The 19,525-nt window shown below is 34.6% G+C and overlaps 2 protein-coding genes and 1 pseudogene across 2 annotated transcripts; all 3 read left to right on the top strand.

Annotated features, from left to right (window-relative positions):
* Positions 1 to 2,959: 2,959 nt before the first annotated feature.
* LOC147790932 (protein neprosin-like) lies at positions 2,960 to 6,120 on the top strand. Its single transcript, XM_087127874.1, has 9 exons — positions 2,960 to 2,966; positions 3,013 to 3,123; positions 3,738 to 3,904; positions 3,971 to 4,057; positions 4,129 to 4,332; positions 5,035 to 5,199; positions 5,271 to 5,324; positions 5,402 to 5,548; positions 5,632 to 6,120. Exons 1-9 carry the CDS (start codon positions 2,960 to 2,962, stop codon positions 6,007 to 6,009), a joined length of 1,320 nt encoding a protein of 439 aa, XP_086984000.1. The 3' UTR covers positions 6,010 to 6,120.
* Positions 6,121 to 9,821: 3,701 nt separating this feature from the next.
* On the top strand, positions 9,822 to 12,242 carry LOC147790931 (protein neprosin-like). Its single transcript, XM_087127845.1, has 7 exons — positions 9,822 to 10,026; positions 10,093 to 10,179; positions 10,251 to 10,454; positions 11,157 to 11,321; positions 11,393 to 11,446; positions 11,524 to 11,670; positions 11,754 to 12,242. The coding sequence occupies exons 1-7, from the start codon at positions 9,823 to 9,825 to the stop codon at positions 12,129 to 12,131; spliced, it is 1,239 nt and encodes a 412-aa protein (XP_086983971.1). The 5' UTR covers position 9,822; the 3' UTR covers positions 12,132 to 12,242.
* A 2,960-nt stretch (positions 12,243 to 15,202) lies between these two features.
* Positions 15,203 to 18,253, top strand: LOC147790930 (protein neprosin-like; annotated as a pseudogene).
* The last annotated feature ends 1,272 nt before the right edge of the window (positions 18,254 to 19,525 follow it).

The following is a 19,525-nucleotide window of genomic DNA, read 5'->3' as shown; positions in this document are numbered from 1 at the left end:
ACCATTGTATTGTAAATTTTTTATGAAAGAAATACAGATTGGACTATGGCTCTCGTATTTATTAAAACTCAACATTTAACTTGTGGAGACGTCTTCCAAATGAGCACAATAAAAGTGTGAAAATAGGTTGATGGGGGAGAGAGTGAAAATAAGCTGAAGATGGGAGAGAGTGTGAAGACCTTAATAGCTAACAAGTTCGAGATAAAATCCCATTTAAATACAGAATAAAAGAGAAAATTGTTAGGATCACAAACAACCCACACACCCATCTAGATGAACAAAAAGAAATAGGAGAGAGAGAATGGGAGGAGAACTCTGGCTAATGGATTTAAATTTTTTAGTATGTACAATAAAGAAGACTACATTTTCAAAGACGGAGAAGAGTACATTTTCAAAGCTAGGATATATACATGCTTCAGTTTATTATATGTGTTTTACCACATTTAACCATCTATTATATATATATATATATAGCTATTACCATATATTGGTGTACCGGATATAGTTTTACTATGTATAACCGTTGACTAGGCTATAAATAAGTAGCAGGCTCCATAACCTGAAGACTTTAAATTTTAATAGCACGGTGTTATCACAAAATATTGGCACACTATCAGATTTGAATCCAAAATCACAAAGAGTTTGTTTCATCCAAAGAATTTGAGAACAACCACTAGCAACTGTAATATATTTTGCTTGGCAATTTCCACGGGTAATTTTACGATCAGGTAAACTTGTAGTGAAATCTGTATCAGAATATCTTACCAATTTAAATTCAACTCGGATACTACCATCCTAAATTAATAGTCTCAAGCAAATATTTAAATATTATTTTAATTGCAGGTAAATGAGATTCCTTGGGATAAGATTGAAACCTAGCACAAAAACATACACTAAACATAATATCGGTCTACTAGCGGTCAAGTAAAGGAAAGATTCAATCATACCTCTATAAGATTTAATGTCCACCCATTTACCTTTTTCATCCTTGTCAAGCTCAGTGGATGTGCTCATTGGAGTTTTTGAATCTTACCTTCATTGAACTTGAACCTTTTTAGTAAATCCTTAATGTATTTCTCTTGATTTATGAAGATACCATTTTGAGTTGTTTGATTTGAAGTCCAAGAAAGAAACTAAGATCCCCGTCGTACTCATCTCAAACTTTCTCCATATAAAGAAGGATTAGTAGAGCCAAATATAATATCATCTACGTGTATTTGCACTAATAGCATATCATTTTCTTTAATTTTAATAGAAAGACTATGTCCAGTTTACCAATTTTTAATCATTCCCAATTAGAATATTAGTAAGTCTATCATACCAAGTCGGAGCTTGTTTTAAGCCATCAAGAGTCTTTTAAAACTTACATACATCAGGTGGAAAATCAAAAATTTCAAATCCGGGAGGTTGTTCTACGTAAACTTCCTCCGTAATATAACCATTTAAGAATGCACTTCTCAAATCCATTTGAAACAATATAAAATTTTCGTAAGAATTAAAAGCAAGTAACATTCTAATAGCTTCTAATCTAGTAACCGGTGCAAAAGTTTCTTCATAGTCTATAACTTCTTCGTGACATTAACCTTGAGCTACAAACCCTAGCTTTATTTCTAATGATATTCTCATTTTCATCAATTTTATTTCTAAAAATGGTTCCAATAATGAAAATACTAGAGCGGTCTAGGGACTAATTCCCAAATTATGCTCATTTCAAATTGATTTAGTGTTGTTGCAGAGCTACAATCCAAAACTCATCATTTTTGGCATCCTTACGATTTTTTTGCTTGAAACAAAGGTAAGATTATTAAAAAAAAATTAATAGAATAATGAGTTTTCACATCTTGTTCGAGACCACCAATAATTTAGTCCTTAAAATGAGATAAGACATACTTCTGTTCTTTTGACATTGATGAACAACCTTTTTCGTTCTTTTCATCTAAGTTCACTTCTTCCCTACTTGAGACAGTTTCTTTCAATTTCTCACTTGCATGTAAAACTAACAAGATTTTTCTAAATCATCACTATAAATAGACTCATTATAAATATTATTACAAGATTCATCAAATACACCGTCATTCGTCGATAAAGTTCTCTTATTCAAAACTCTGTAAACTTTACATGAATAACCAAGAAAAATACCAATATCCGTGTTAGAATCAAAATTTTCCAATTTTTCTTCACTGTTAAAAAAAAAAAATAAAAAAATAAATAAATAAATATCCAATATTTGGGATTTGATTATGCCAAATTCACAAGGAGTTTTATCTAAGGAGTGTTTAATTAAAACTCTATTTGAAAGCGGTATTAACGGATTCCGTCCAAAAAATATTTAGGTAAATCATACTCATTTAACGTTGATATAACAAATTCGTATAAAATACGATTTTTCTTTTCAGCCACACCATTTTTTTGAGTCACAAGTCATGATAAACACCATTATGATCACAAATTTTTTCAAACACTACCCTATCAAATTCTCCTCCATAGTAACTCCTACTAATTAAAAAAACCTTTTTCATTTTCAACTCTTCTTACAAAACTAGCAAATCTTTTTAAGACATCATTATTATGTTTTATTATCAAAACCGAAGTAAATCTCGAAAAATCATAGTAATTCCTCTCTAACTAACTATTTTAGAAGGCCAAATAAATTCATATGTAATAGTTAAAAGACGTAGAAATCACATTTTCAGATTTGAAGGAGGAATTGGTTTGTTAAGCATTTAACAATCCTCACCAATTTTATGTTTTTCAAATTTAAATTTATAAAGACCCTAAGGAATTTTGCTGAGATATTTGAAATAAGTGCATACTAGTATGTCCTAATCTTCTATGTCATAGTCACTAATGCAAAGTCACATTTATGATTGTTATCTATTTCCAACAAACAAAACTTCTATTTTCAGTTATGCAATTATTTTTATCAAATATAACTCTAAAGTCTTTATCAAATTGAACAATGCTCCGTAAGTCATGATTTAAACCATCAACTAAAAGTACATTTTCAATAAGAGTACAAATGCCATTACCTACAATACTCTCACCAATTATTTTACCCTTTATCATCAACGGTTACTAAGCCACCATCCTTCTTGAAAAATTCACAAACTTTGATTGATTTCCAGCCATGTGTATTGAGCGACCACTATGCAACAAGTACGACTTTCTTTAGAGGCTTTCAAACAAACCTAAAAAAAATATTCAAAATTGACTTTTTGATACCATACATGTTTTTGTCCTAAACTATTATTTTCACAAATTTAGGGATCCATTTCATGTTTGCATTCATACTAAAGACATTGTCTTTGTATAGGTAACAAGAATAATTTTTAATGTAATTAAAGTATTTCCGGACTTCAATAATAATTCAACTAAACAATTTCATAAATATATTCGCAGGGGACAAAAACTACAAAAAGAATGAACCATAACATATTCAATTCCAATTTTAAATTTAATTTTGAATTACAAACTTAAAATTGCTAAAATCATTTTTTGTTTTTTTTTTTTGTTTTTTTTGTTGAAACAGCTCCAAGATGAGAGGACCAGACTTTAAGCCACAAAAAGAATGAAAGAGTTAATTCCCATTGTTCTGTTCTTTATCCCATAATATATATATATATATTATATGAAGAAAGAAGAAATACAAACACAAAAGACAACAACCCATGTTTTTTTTTTTTTTTTTTTTTTATTAAATATGGATTCTAAAACTTTCTACCCTCCTCTTCTTCCTTTTCTTGTTTTTTCCCTTCTTGTCGTTTCATCCATTTGTCGTCCCGACAAAAACATCCATCCCAATAACCATACAGCGGTGTTCTGGTCGGAGAATCAGTTGAAGAAATTGAAGCTTATTCAAGCTGATCTTAACCAAATCAACAAGTTCCCTGTCAAAACCATTCAGGTCTGTAACTCTTGTTTAATCTCCTCTGTGTTGGAGCTTGACGGTTATGCTTTTATTTGGTTGCAGAGTCCGGATGGTGACTTTATAGATTGTGTTGAAACTCATCTGCAGCTAGCTTTTGATCATCCATTGCTCAAAGGAAAGAAGCCATTGGTAAGTTCAAGGGATCAGTGGCTAAATTTTCGAAATGGGTTTTGTTTTTAATTGTGGAAATGTTGTTTCAGGATCTGCCGGAGAGACCGTCTAACCAGAGCCATTCCGGTGGGGTGGAGACAGAAATGTTCCAATTATGGAGCATGTCTGGAGAATTCTGCCCAGAGGGGACAGTTCCGATTAGAAGAACGACGGAAAAGGATATGTTGAGAGCGAGTTCAGTTCAGAGATTTGGAAGAAAAGTAAGAAGAGACTCTCTCGGCAAAGGCCATGAGGTTAGTCTTTAACCAAATTCAACTCAGCTAGCTAGTCGATATCGTTCTCTTTCGGCTTTTCCTTTTCCGGGAAGAAGTTTAACACTCTTATAAAAAGGGTGTTTCGTTCTTCTCTCAACCAATGTGGGGATCTCACAATCCACCCTCTCGGGGCCTGTTCTCTTTTGGCTTTTCCCTTTCGGGTGCAAGTCTATTAGTGAGAGGCTTAAACACCTTGATAAAGAGTGTTTCGTTTTCATCCCAACGAATGAGGGATCTCACAATCCACACTCTTGCAATCATTTCCTTCTCCAATCAAAGTGGGGCCTCCCAATCTAGCCCCTTCGGGGCCCCGCGTCCTACCGCCTTTGTCCACCCACTTTGGCTCTCAATCTCCTTGCTGGCACATCGCCCGGTGTCTGGCTCTGATACCAAACAGCCCAAGCCCACTGCTAGCCGATATTATCCTCTTTGGGCTTTAACCTTTCGGGCTTCTCTCAAGATTTTAAAAAAGTCTCAGCTTGTAACAGGTTTCCACAATCTTGTAAAAGGTGTTTCGTTCTACCCGTAAAGGTGTTTCGTTCTTCTCCCTAACCGATGTTCTCCTTCCTAGCAGATGTGGGATCTCACGTCTTTTTTCTCCAAAATCTGTGTCATCCCTTATGAATGTTAAGATTTTGGAGAAACCAAGATTGAAATGAATGTAAATTTTGTTGGTGCCAGTATGCAGTGGGGTTGGTAAGTGGAGGACAGTACTACGGAGCCCAGGCAAGCATGAACGTATGGAAGCCGCGGGTCAGCTATCGGAATGAGTTCAGCCTCTCACAAATGTGGCTCGTCTCCGGTTCATTCCCACGTGATCTCAATACCATTGAAGCTGGGTGGCAGGCAACTTTTTAAACCGAATCAATCTTCTAGTCCATACAAATTTCAATTATATGCCTAACTTTTCTCTACAGGTTGACCCACAGCTGTATGGAGACAACAATCCAAGATTGTTCACTTATTGGACAGTAAGAATATTAAAACATAAAAATTAGCAACAAAATCAGATTGAAAATGAAATGACCGTAACTTTTTGGATGAACAGGCCGACGCATATCAAGCAACAGGCTGCTACAATTTACTCTGTCCAGGCTTCGTTCAAACCAACCGTAGAATCGCCATTGGAGCTGCAATTGCTCCAACTTCCTCCTACAATGGCGCCCAATTCGATATTAGTTTACTGGTTCGGAAGGTAACCCATTTCAATTTCATGCCTTTTCTTGAAGATTGTGAGTCCAATTTTAATTGGGGGTTGTTGTCTGTGGTTGTTCAAAGGATCCGAAGAATGGGAATTGGTGGTTGGAATTCGGGTCGGGTGAGATGGTCGGGTACTGGCCGGCGTTTTTGTTCACTCACCTTCAAAGCCACGCAACGACGATACAGTTTGGCGGAGAGGTGGTGAATTCGAGGGCGTGGGGATTTCACACGGCGACAGAAATGGGGAGCGGGCATTTCGCAGGCGAAGGATTCCAAAAAGCTTCTTATTTTCGAAATCTGAAGGTTATGAATTGGGATAATAGTTTGATTCCATTGTCCAATTTGAAGGTTGTGGCAGATCATCCAAATTGCTATAATATTCAACCTCGGATTAATAGAGTTTGGGGAAATTATTTTTACTACGGAGGGCCGGGAAGAAATGTGAAGTGCCCTTAATTAATTTAATTTTCTTGAGGGGTCAATTTGGGGTTTTTATTTTTATTTTTATTTTTATTTTTATTTTTGGTCCTTTCAAATTTAGATCACTAAAATGTGAGAAGAAGTGAGACCATTGTATTGTAAATTTTTTATGAAAGAAATACAGATTGGACTATGGCTCTCGTATTTATTAAAACTCAACATTTAACTTGTGGAGACGTCTTCCAAATGAGCACAATAAAAGTGTGAAAATAGGTTGATGGGGGAGAGAGTGAAAATAAGCTGAAGATGGGAGAGAGTGTGAAGACCTTAATAGCTAACAAGTTCGAGATAAAATCCCATTTAAATACAGAATAAAAGAGAAAATTGTTAGGATCACAAACAACCCACACACCCATCTAGATGAACAAAAAGAAATAGGAGAGAGAGAATGGGAGGAGAACTCTGGCTAATGGATTTAAATTTTTTAGTATGTACAATAAAGAAGACTACATTTTCAAAGACGGAGAAGAGTACATTTTCAAAGCTAGGATATATACATGCTTCAGTTTATTATATGTGTTTTACCACATTTAACCATCTATTATATATATATATATATAGCTATTACCATATATTGGTGTACCGGATATAGTTTTACTGTGTATAACCGTTGACTAGGCTATAAATAAGTAGCAGGCTCCATAACCTGAAGACTTTAAATTTTAATAGCACGGTGTTATCACAAAATATTGGCACACTATCAGATTTGAATCCAAAATCACAAAGAGTTTGTTTCATCCAAAGAATTTGAGAACAACCACTAGCAACTGTAATATATTTTGCTTGGCAATTTCCACGGGTAATTTTACGATCAGGTAAACTTGTAGTGAAATCTGTATCAGAATATCTTACCAATTTAAATTCAACTCGGATACTACCATCCTAAATTAATAGTCTCAAGCAAATATTTAAATATTATTTTAATTGCAGGTAAATGAGATTCCTTGGGATAAGATTGAAACCTAGCACAAAAACATACACTAAACATAATATCGGTCTACTAGCGGTCAAGTAAAGGAAAGATTCAATCATACCTCTATAAGATTTAATGTCCACCCATTTACCTTTTTCATCCTTGTCAAGCTCAGTGGATGTGCTCATTGGAGTTTTTGAATCTTACCTTCATTGAACTTGAACCTTTTTAGTAAATCCTTAATGTATTTCTCTTGATTTATGAAGATACCATTTTGAGTTGTTTGATTTGAAGTCCAAGAAAGAAACTAAGATCCCCGTCGTACTCATCTCAAACTTTCTCCATATAAAGAAGGATTAGTAGAGCCAAATATAATATCATCTACGTGTATTTGCACTAATAGCATATCATTTTCTTTAATTTTAATAGAAAGACTATGTCCAGTTTACCAATTTTTAATCATTCCCAATTAGAATATTAGTAAGTCTATCATACCAAGTCGGAGCTTGTTTTAAGCCATCAAGAGTCTTTTAAAACTTACATACATCAGGTGGAAAATCAAAAATTTCAAATCCGGGAGGTTGTTCTACGTAAACTTCCTCCGTAATATAACCATTTAAGAATGCACTTCTCAAATCCATTTGAAACAATATAAAATTTTCGTAAGAATTAAAAGCAAGTAACATTCTAATAGCTTCTAATCTAGTAACCGGTGCAAAAGTTTCTTCATAGTCTATAACTTCTTCGTGACATTAACCTTGAGCTACAAACCCTAGCTTTATTTCTAATGATATTCTCATTTTCATCAATTTTATTTCTAAAAATGGTTCCAATAATGAAAATACTAGAGCGGTCTAGGGACTAATTCCCAAATTATGCTCATTTCAAATTGATTTAGTGTTGTTGCAGAGCTACAATCCAAAACTCATCATTTTTGGCATCCTTACGATTTTTTTGCTTGAAACAAAGGTAAGATTATTAAAAAAAAATTAATAGAATAATGAGTTTTCACATCTTGTTCGAGACCACCAATAATTTAGTCCTTAAAATGAGATAAGACATACTTCTGTTCTTTTGACATTGATGAACAACCTTTTTCGTTCTTTTCATCTAAGTTCACTTCTTCCCTACTTGAGACAGTTTCTTTCAATTTCTCACTTGCATGTAAAACTAACAAGATTTTTCTAAATCATCACTATAAATAGACTCATTATAAATATTATTACAAGATTCATCAAATACACCGTCATTCGTCGATAAAGTTCTCTTATTCAAAACTCTGTAAACTTTACATGAATAACCAAGAAAAATACCAATATCCGTGTTAGAATCAAAATTTTCCAATTTTTCTTCACTGTTAAAAAAAAAAAATAAAAAAATAAATAAATAAATATCCAATATTTGGGATTTGATTATGCCAAATTCACAAGGAGTTTTATCTAAGGAGTGTTTAATTAAAACTCTATTTGAAAGCGGTATTAACGGATTCCGTCCAAAAAATATTTAGGTAAATCATACTCATTTAACGTTGATATAACAAATTCGTATAAAATACGATTTTTCTTTTCAGCCACACCATTTTTTTGAGTCACAAGTCATGATAAACACCATTATGATCACAAATTTTTTCAAACACTACCCTATCAAATTCTCCTCCATAGTAACTCCTACTAATTAAAAAAACCTTTTTCATTTTCAACTCTTCTTACAAAACTAGCAAATCTTTTTAAGACATCATTATTATGTTTTATTATCAAAACCGAAGTAAATCTCGAAAAATCATAGTAATTCCTCTCTAACTAACTATTTTAGAAGGCCAAATAAATTCATATGTAATAGTTAAAAGACGTAGAAATCACATTTTTAGATTTGAAGGAGGAATTGGTTTGTTAAGCATTTAACAATCCTCACCAATTTTATGTTTTTCAAATTTAAATTTATAAAGACCCTAAGGAATTTTGCTGAGATATTTGAAATAAGTGCATACTAGTATGTCCTAATCTTCTATGTCATAGTCACTAATGCAAAGTCACATTTATGATTGTTATCTATTTCCAACAAACAAAACTTCTATTTTCAGTTATGCAATTATTTTTATCAAATATAACTCTAAAGTCTTTATCAAATTGAACAATGCTCCGTAAGTCATGATTTAAACCATCAACTAAAAGTACATTTTCAATAAGAGTACAAATGCCATTACCTACAATACTCTCACCAATTATTTTACCCTTTATCATCAACGGTTACTAAGCCACCATCCTTCTTGAAAAATTCACAAACTTTGATTGATTTCCAGCCATGTGTATTGAGCGACCACTATGCAACAAGTACGACTTTCTTTAGAGGCTTTCAAACAAACCTAAAAAAAATATTCAAAATTGACTTTTTGATACCATACATGTTTTTGTCCTAAACTATTATTTTCACAAATTTAGGGATCCATTTCATGTTTGCATTCATACTAAAGACATTGTCTTTGTATAGGTAACAAGAATAATTTTTAATGTAATTAAAGTATTTCCGGACTTCAATAATAATTCAACTAAACAATTTCATAAATATATTCGCAGGGGACAAAAACTACAAAAAGAATGAACCATAACATATTCAATTCCAATTTTAAATTTAATTTTGAATTACAAACTTAAAATTGCTAAAATCATTTTTTGTTTTTTTCTTTTTGTTTTTTTGTTGAAACAGCTCCAAGATGAGAGGACCAGACTTTAAGCCACAAAAAGAATGAAAGAGTTAATTCCCATTGTTCTGTTCTTTATCCCATAATATATATATATATATTATATGAAGAAAGAAGAAATACAAACACAAAAGACAACAACCCATGTTTTTTTTTTTTTTTTTTTTTTTTATTAAATATGGATTCTAAAACTTTCTACCCTCCTCTTCTTCCTTTTCTTGTTTTTTCCCTTCTTGTCGTTTCATCCATTTGTCGTCCCGACAAAAACATCCATCCCAATAACCATACAGCGGTGTTCTGGTCGGAGAATCAGTTGAAGAAATTGAAGCTTATTCAAGCTGATCTTAACCAAATCAACAAGTTCCCTGTCAAAACCATTCAGGTCTGTAACTCTTGTTTAATCTCCTCTGTGTTGGAGCTTGACGGTTATGCTTTTATTTGGTTGCAGAGTCCGGATGGTGACTTTATAGATTGTGTTGAAACTCATCTGCAGCTAGCTTTTGATCATCCATTGCTCAAAGGAAAGAAGCCATTGGTAAGTTCAAGGGATCAGTGGCTAAATTTTCGAAATGGGTTTTGTTTTTAATTGTGGAAATGTTGTTTCAGGATCTGCCGGAGAGACCGTCTAACCAGAGCCATTCCGGTGGGGTGGAGACAGAAATGTTCCAATTATGGAGCATGTCTGGAGAATTCTGCCCAGAGGGGACAGTTCCGATTAGAAGAACGACGGAAAAGGATATGTTGAGAGCGAGTTCAGTTCAGAGATTTGGAAGAAAAGTAAGAAGAGACTCTCTCGGCAAAGGCCATGAGGTTAGTCTTTAACCAAATTCAACTCAGCTAGCTAGTCGATATCGTTCTCTTTCGGCTTTTCCTTTTCCGGGAAGAAGTTTAACACTCTTATAAAAAGGGTGTTTCGTTCTTCTCTCAACCAATGTGGGGATCTCACAATCCACCCTCTCGGGGCCTGTTCTCTTTTGGCTTTTCCCTTTCGGGTGCAAGTCTATTAGTGAGAGGCTTAAACACCTTGATAAAGAGTGTTTCGTTTTCATCCCAACGAATGAGGGATCTCACAATCCACACTCTTGCAATCATTTCCTTCTCCAATCAAAGTGGGGCCTCCCAATCTAGCCCCTTCGGGGCCCCGCGTCCTACCGCCTTTGTCCACCCACTTTGGCTCTCAATCTCCTTGCTGGCACATCGCCCGGTGTCTGGCTCTGATACCAAACAGCCCAAGCCCACTGCTAGCCGATATTATCCTCTTTGGGCTTTAACCTTTCGGGCTTCTCTCAAGATTTTAAAAAAGTCTCAGCTTGTAACAGGTTTCCACAATCTTGTAAAAGGTGTTTCGTTCTACCCGTAAAGGTGTTTCGTTCTTCTCCCTAACTGATGTTCTCCTTCCTAGCAGATGTGGGATCTCACGTCTTTTTTCTCCAAAATCTGTGTCATCCCTTATGAATGTTAAGATTTTGGAGAAACCAAGATTGAAATGAATGTAAATTTTGTTGGTGCCAGTATGCAGTGGGGTTGGTAAGTGGAGGACAGTACTACGGAGCCCAGGCAAGCATGAACGTATGGAAGCCGCGGGTCAGCTATCGGAATGAGTTCAGCCTCTCACAAATGTGGCTCGTCTCCGGTTCATTCCCACGTGATCTCAATACCATTGAAGCTGGGTGGCAGGCAACTTTTTAAACCGAATCAATCTTCTAGTCCATACAAATTTCAATTATATGCCTAACTTTTCTCTACAGGTTGACCAAGAGCTGTATGGAGACAACAATCCAAGATTGTTCACTTATTGGACAGTAAGAATATTAAAACATAAAAATTAGCAACAAAATCAGATTGAAAATGAAATGACCGTAACTTTTTGGATGAACAGGCCGACGCATATCAAGCAACAGGCTGCTACAATTTACTCTGTCCAGGCTTCGTTCAAACCAACCGTAGAATCGCCATTGGAGCTGCAATTGCTCCAACTTCCTCCTACAATGGCGCCCAATTCGATATTAGTTTACTGGTTCGGAAGGTAACCCATTTCAATTTCATGCCTTTTCTTGAAGATTGTGAGTCCAATTTTAATTGGGGGTTGTTGTCTGTGGTTGTTCAAAGGATCCGAAGAATGGGAATTGGTGGTTGGAATTCGGGTCGGGTGAGATGGTCGGGTACTGGCCGGCGTTTTTGTTCACTCACCTTCAAAGCCACGCAACGACGATACAGTTTGGCGGAGAGGTGGTGAATTCGAGGGCGTGGGGATTTCACACGGCGACAGAAATGGGGAGCGGGCATTTCGCAGGCGAAGGATTCCAAAAAGCTTCTTATTTTCGAAATCTGAAGGTTATGAATTGGGATAATAGTTTGATTCCATTGTCCAATTTGAAGGTTGTGGCAGATCATCCAAATTGCTATAATATTCAACCTCGGATTAATAGAGTTTGGGGAAATTATTTTTACTACGGAGGGCCGGGAAGAAATGTGAAGTGCCCTTAATTAATTTAATTTTCTTGAGGGGTCAATTTGGGGTTTTTATTTTTATTTTTATTTTTATTTTTATTTTTGGTCCTTTCAAATTTAGATCACTAAAATGTGAGAAGAAGTGAGACCATTGTATTGTAAATTTTTTATGAAAGAAATACAGATTGGACTATGGCTCTCGTATTTATTAAAACTCAACATTTAACTTGTGGAGACGTCTTCCAAATGAGCACAATAAAAGTGTGAAAATAGGTTGATGGGGGAGAGAGTGAAAATAAGCTGAAGATGGGAGAGAGTGTGAAGACCTTAATAGCTAACAAGTTCGAGATAAAATCCCATTTAAATACAGAATAAAAGAGAAAATTGTTAGGATCACAAACAACCCACGCACCCATCTAGATGAACACAAAGAAATAGGAGAGAGAGAATGGGAGGAGAACTCTGGCTAATGGATTTAAATTTTTTAGTATGTACAATAAAGAAGACTACATTTTCAAAGACGGAGAAGAGTACATTTTCAAAGCTAGGATATATACATGCTTCAGTTTATTATATGTGTTTTACCACATTTAACCATCTATTATATATATATATATATAGCTATTACCATATATTGGTGTACCGGATATAGTTTTACTATGTATAACCGTTGACTAGGCTATAAATAAGTAGCAGGCTCCATAACCTGAAGACTTTAAATTTTAATAGCACGGTGTTATCACAAAATATTGGCACACTATCAGATTTGAATCCAAAATCACAAAGAGTTTGTTTCATCCAAAGAATTTGAGAACAACCACTAGCAACTGTAATATATTTTGCTTGGCAATTTCCACGGGTAATTTTACGATCAGGTAAACTTGTAGTGAAATCTGTATCAGAATATCTTACCAATTTAAATTCAACTCGGATACTACCATCCTAAATTAATAGTCTCAAGCAAATATTTAAATATTATTTTAATTGCAGGTAAATGAGATTCCTTGGGATAAGATTGAAACCTAGCACAAAAACATACACTAAACATAATATCGGTCTACTAGCGGTCAAGTAAAGGAAAGATTCAATCATACCTCTATAAGATTTAATGTCCACCCATTTACCTTTTTCATCCTTGTCAAGCTCAGTGGATGTGCTCATTGGAGTTTTTGAATCTTACCTTCATTGAACTTGAACCTTTTTAGTAAATCCTTAATGTATTTCTCTTGATTTATGAAGATACCATTTTGAGTTGTTTGATTTGAAGTCCAAGAAAGAAACTAAGATCCCCGTCGTACTCATCTCAAACTTTCTCCATATAAAGAAGGATTAGTAGAGCCAAATATAATATCATCTACGTGTATTTGCACTAATAGCATATCATTTTCTTTAATTTTAATAGAAAGACTATGTCCAGTTTACCAATTTTTAATCATTCCCAATTAGAATATTAGTAAGTCTATCATACCAAGTCGGAGCTTGTTTTAAGCCATCAAGAGTCTTTTAAAACTTACATACATCAGGTGGAAAATCAAAAATTTCAAATCCGGGAGGTTGTTCTACGTAAACTTCCTCCGTAATATAACCATTTAAGAATGCACCTCTCACATCCATTTGAAACAATATAAAATTTTCGTAAGAATTAAAAGCAAGTAACATTCTAATAGCTTCTAATCTAGTAATCGGTGCAAAAGTTTCTTCATAGTCTATAACTTCTTCGTGACATTAACCTTGAGCTACAAACCCTAGCTTTATTTCTAATGATATTCTCATTTTCATCAATTTTATTTCTAAAAATGGTTCCAATAATGAAAATACTAGAGCGGTCTAGGGACTAATTCCCAAATTATGCTCATTTCAAATTGATTTAGTGTTGTTGCAGAGCTACAATCCAAAACTCATCATTTTTGGCATCCTTACGATTTTTTTGCTTGAAACAAAGGTAAGATTATTAAAAAAAAAATTAATAGAATAATGAGTTTTCACATCTTGTTCGAGACCACCAATAATTTAGTCCTTAAAATGAGATAAGACATACTTCTGTTCTTTTGACATTGATGAACAACCTTTTTCGTTCTTTTCATCTAAGTTCACTTCTTCCCTACTTGAGACAGTTTCTTTCAATTTCTCACTTGCATGTAAAACTAACAAGTTTTTTCTAAATCATCACTATAAATAGACTCATTATAAATATTATTACAAGATTCATCAAATACACCGTCATTCGTCGATAAAGTTCTCTTATTCAAAACTCTGTAAACTTTACATGAATAACCAAGAAAAATACCAATATCCGTGTTAGAATCAAAATTTTCCAATTTTTCTTCACTGTTAAAAAAAAAAAATAAAAAAAAAAATAAATAAATATCCAATATTTGGGATTTGATTATGCCAAATTCACAAGGAGTTTTATCTAAGGAGTGTTTAATTAAAACTCTATTTGAAAGCGGTATTAACGGATTCCGTCCAAAAAATATTTAGGTAAATCATACTCATTTAACGTTGATATAACAAATTCGTATAAAATACGATTTTTCTTTTCAGCCACACCATTTTTTTGAGTCACAAGTCATGATAAACACCATTATGATCACAAATTTTTTCAAACACTACCCTATCAAATTCTCCTCCATAGTAACTCCTACTAATTAAAAAAACCTTTTTCATTTTCAACTCTTCTTACAAAACTAGCAAATCTTTTTAAGACATCATTATTATGTTTTATTATCAAAACCGAAGTAAATCTCGAAAAATCATAGTAATTCCTCTCTAACTAACTATTTTAGAAGGCCAAATAAATTCATATGTAATAGTTAAAAGACGTAGAAATCACATTTTTAGATTTGAAGGAGGAATTGGTTTGTTAAGCATTTAACAATCCTCACCAATTTTATGTTTTTCAAATTTAAATTTATAAAGACCCTAAGGAATTTTGCTGAGATATTTGAAATAAGTGCATACTAGTATGTCCTAATCTTCTATGTCATAGTCACTAATGCAAAGTCACATTTATGATTGTTATCTATTTCCAACAAACAAAACTTCTATTTTCAGTTATGCAATTATTTTTATCAAATATAACTCTAAAGTCTTTATCAAATTGAACAATGCTCCGTAAGTCATGATTTAAACCATCAACTAAAAGTACATTTTCAATAAGAGTACAAATGCCATTACCTACAATACTCTCACCAATTATTTTACCCTTTATCATCAACGGTTACTAAGCCACCATCCTTCTTGAAAAATTCACAAACTTTGATTGATTTCCAGCCATGTGTATTGAGCGACCACTATGCAACAAGTACGACTTTCTTTAGAGGCTTTCAAACAAACCTAAAAAAAATATTCAAAATTGACTTTTTGATACCATACATGTTTTTGTCCTAAACTATTATTTTCACAAATTTAGGGATCCATTTCATGTTTGCATTCATACTAAAGACATTGTCTTTGTATAGGTAACAAGAATAATTTTTAATGTAATTAAAGTATTTCCGGACTTCAATAATAATTCAACTAAACAATTTCATAAATATATTCGCAGGGGACAAAAACTACAAAAAGAATGAACCATAACATATTCAATTCCAATTTTAAATTTAATTTTGAATTACAAACTTAAAATTGCTAAAATCATTTTTTGTTTTTTTCTTTTTGTTTTTTTGTTGAAACAGCTCCAAGATGAGAGGACCAGACTTTAAGCCACAAAAAGAATGAAAGAGTTAATTCCCATTGTTCTGTTCTTTATCCCATAATATATATATATATATTATATGAAGAAAGAAGAAATACAAACACAAAAGACAACAACCCATGTTTTTTTTTTTTTTTTTTTTTTATTAAATATGGATTCTAAAACTTTCTACCCTCCTCTTCTTCCTTTTCTTGTTTTTTCCCTTCTTGTCGTTTCATCCATTTGTCGTCCCGACAAAAACATCCATCCCAATAACCATACAGCGGTGTTCTGGTCGGAGAATCAGTTGAAGAAATTGAAGCTTATTCAAGCTGATCTTAACCAAATCAACAAGTTCCCTGTCAAAACCATTCAGGTCTGTAACTCTTGTTTAATCTCCTCTGTGTTGGAGCTTGACGGTTATGCTTTTATTTGGTTGCAGAGTCCGGATGGTGACTTTATAGATTGTGTTGAAACTCATCTGCAGCTAGCTTTTGATCATCCATTGCTCAAAGGAAAGAAGCCATTGGTAAGTTCAAGGGATCAGTGGCTAAATTTTCGAAATGGGTTTTGTTTTTAATTGTGGAAATGTTGTTTCAGGATCCTGCCGGAGAGACCGTCTAACCAGAGCCATTCCGGTGGGGTGGAGACAGAAATGTTCCAATTATGGAGCATGTCTGGAGAATTCTGCCCAGAGGGGACAGTTCCGATTAGAAGAACGACGGAAAAGGATATGTTGAGAGCGAGTTCAGTTCAGAGATTTGGAAGAAAAGTAAGAAGAGACTCTCTCGGCAAAGGCCATGAGGTTAGTCTTTAACCAAATTCAACTCAGCTAGCTAGTCGATATCGTTCTCTTTCGGCTTTTCCTTTTCCGGGAAGAAGTTTAACACTCTTATAAAAAGGGTGTTTCGTTCTTCTCTCAACCAATGTGGGGATCTCACAATCCACCCTCTCGGGGCCTGTTCTCTTTTGGCTTTTCCCTTTCGGGTGCAAGTCTATTAGTGAGAGGCTTAAACACCTTGATAAAGAGTGTTTCGTTTTCATCCCAACGAATGAGGGATCTCACAATCCACACTCTTGCAATCATTTCCTTCTCCAATCAAAGTGGGGCCTCCCAATCTAGCCCCTTCGGGGCCCCGCGTCCTACCGCCTTTGTCCACCCACTTTGGCTCTCAATCTCCTTGCTGGCACATCGCCCGGTGTCTGGCTCTGATACCAAACAGCCCAAGCCCACTGCTAGCCGATATTATCCTCTTTGGGCTTTAACCTTTCGGGCTTCTCTCAAGATTTTAAAAAAGTCTCAGCTTGTAACAGGTTTCCACAATCTTGTAAAAGGTGTTTCGTTCTACCCGTAAAGGTGTTTCGTTCTTCTCCCTAACCGATGTTCTCCTTCCTAGCAGATGTGGGATCTCACGTCTTTTTTCTCCAAAATCTGTGTCATCCCTTATGAATGTTAAGATTTTGGAGAAACCAAGATTGAAATGAATGTAAATTTTGTTGGTGCCAGTATGCAGTGGGGTTGGTAAGTGGAGGACAGTACTACGGAGCCCAGGCAAGCATGAACGTATGGAAGCCGCGGGTCAGCTATCGGAATGAGTTCAGCCTCTCACAAATGTGGCTCGTCTCCGGTTCATTCCCACGTGATCTCAATACCATTGAAGCTGGGTGGCAGGCAACTTTTTAAACCGAATCAATCTTCTAGTCCATACAAATTTCAATTATATGCCTAACTTTTCTCTACAGGTTGACCCAGAGCTGTATGGAGACAACAATCCAAGATTGTTCACTTATTGGACAGTAAGAATATTAAAACATAAAAATTAGCAACAAAATCAGATTGAAAATGAAATGACCGTAACTTTTTGGATGAACAGGCCGACGCATATCAAGCAACAGGCTGCTACAATTTACTCTGTCCAGGCTTCGTTCAAACCAACCGTAGAATCGCCATTGGAGCTGCAATTGCTCCAACTTCCTCCTACAATGGCGCCCAATTCGATATTAGTTTACTGGTTCGGAAGGTAACCCATTTCAATTTCATGCCTTTTCTTGAAGATTGTGAGTCCAATTTTAATTGGGGGTTGTTGTCTGTGGTTGTTCAAAGGATCCGAAGAATGGGAATTGGTGGTTGGAATTCGGGTCGGGTGAGATGGTCGGGTACTGGCCGGCGTTTTTGTTCACTCACCTTCAAAGCCACGCAACGACGATACAGTTTGGCGGAGAGGTGGTGAATTCGAGGGCGTGGGGATTTCACACGGCGACAGAAATGGGGAGCGGGCATTTCGCAGGCGAAGGATTCCAAAAAGCTTCTTATTTTCGAAATCTGAAGGTTATGAATTGGGATAATAGTTTGATTCCATTGTCCAATTTGAAGGTTGTGGCAGATCATCCAAATTGCTATAATATTCAACCTCGGATTAATAGAGTTTGGGGAAATTATTTTTACTACGGAGGGCCGGGAAGAAATGTGAAGTGCCCTTAATTAATTTAATTTTCTTGAGGGGTCAATTTGGGGTTTTTATTTTTATTTTTATTTTTATTTTTGGTCCTTTCAAATTTAGATCACTAAAATGTGAGAAGAAGTGAGACCATTGTATTGTAAATTTTTTATGAAAGAAATACAGATTGGACTATGGCTCTCGTATTTATTAAAACTCAACATTTAACTTGTGGAGACGTCTTCCAAATGAGCACAATAAAAGTGTGAAAATAGGTTGATGGGGGAGAGAGTGAAAATAAGCTGAAGATGGGAGAGAGTGTGAAGACCTTAATAGCTAACAAGTTCGAGATAAAATCCCATTTAAATACAGAATAAAAGAGAAAATTGTTAGGATCACAAACAACCCACACACCCATCTAGATGAACAAAAAGAAATAGGAGAGAGAGAATGGGAGGAGAACTCTGGCTAATGGATTTAAATTTTTTAGTATGTACAATAAAGAAGACTACATTTTCAAAGACGGAGAAGAGTACATTTTCAAAGCTAGGATATATACATGCTTCAGTTTATTATATGTGTTTTACCACATTTAACCATCTATTATATATATATATATATAGCTATTACCATATATTGGTGTACCGGATATAGTTTTACTATGTATAACCGTTGACTAGGCTATAAATAAGTAGCAGGCTCCATAACCTGAAGACTTTAAATTTTAATAGCACGGTGTTATCACAAAATATTGGCACACTATCAGATTTGAATCCAAAATCACAAAGAGTTTGTTTCATCCAAAGAATTTGAGAACAACCACTAGCAACTGTAATATATTTTGCTTGGCAATTTCCACGGGTAATTTTACGATCAGGTAAACTTGTAGTGAAATCTGTATCAGAATATCTTACCAATTTAAATTCAACTCGGATACTACCATCCTAAATTAATAGTCTCAAGCAAATATTTAAATATTATTTTAATTGCAGGTAAATGAGATTCCTTGGGATAAGATTGAAACCTAGCACAAAAACATACACTAAACATAATATCGGTCTACTAGCGGTCAAGTAAAGGAAAGATTCAATCATACCTCTATAAGATTTAATGTCCACCCATTTACCTTTTTCATCCTTGTCAAGCTCAGTGGATGTGCTCATTGGAGTTTTTGAATCTTACCTTCATTGAACTTGAACCTTTTTAGTAAATCCTTAATGTATTTCTCTTGATTTATGAAGATACCATTTTGAGTTGTTTGATTTGAAGTCCAAGAAAGAAACTAAGATCCCCGTCGTACTCATCTCAAACTTTCT

This window comes from Cucurbita pepo, chromosome 10 (genome assembly GCF_057944985.1).
Source record: "Cucurbita pepo subsp. pepo isolate OVF chromosome 10, ASM5794498v1, whole genome shotgun sequence".
Lineage (NCBI taxonomy): Eukaryota > Viridiplantae > Streptophyta > Magnoliopsida > Cucurbitales > Cucurbitaceae > Cucurbita > Cucurbita pepo.
This window is presented reverse-complemented; position numbering and strand designations above follow the sequence as displayed.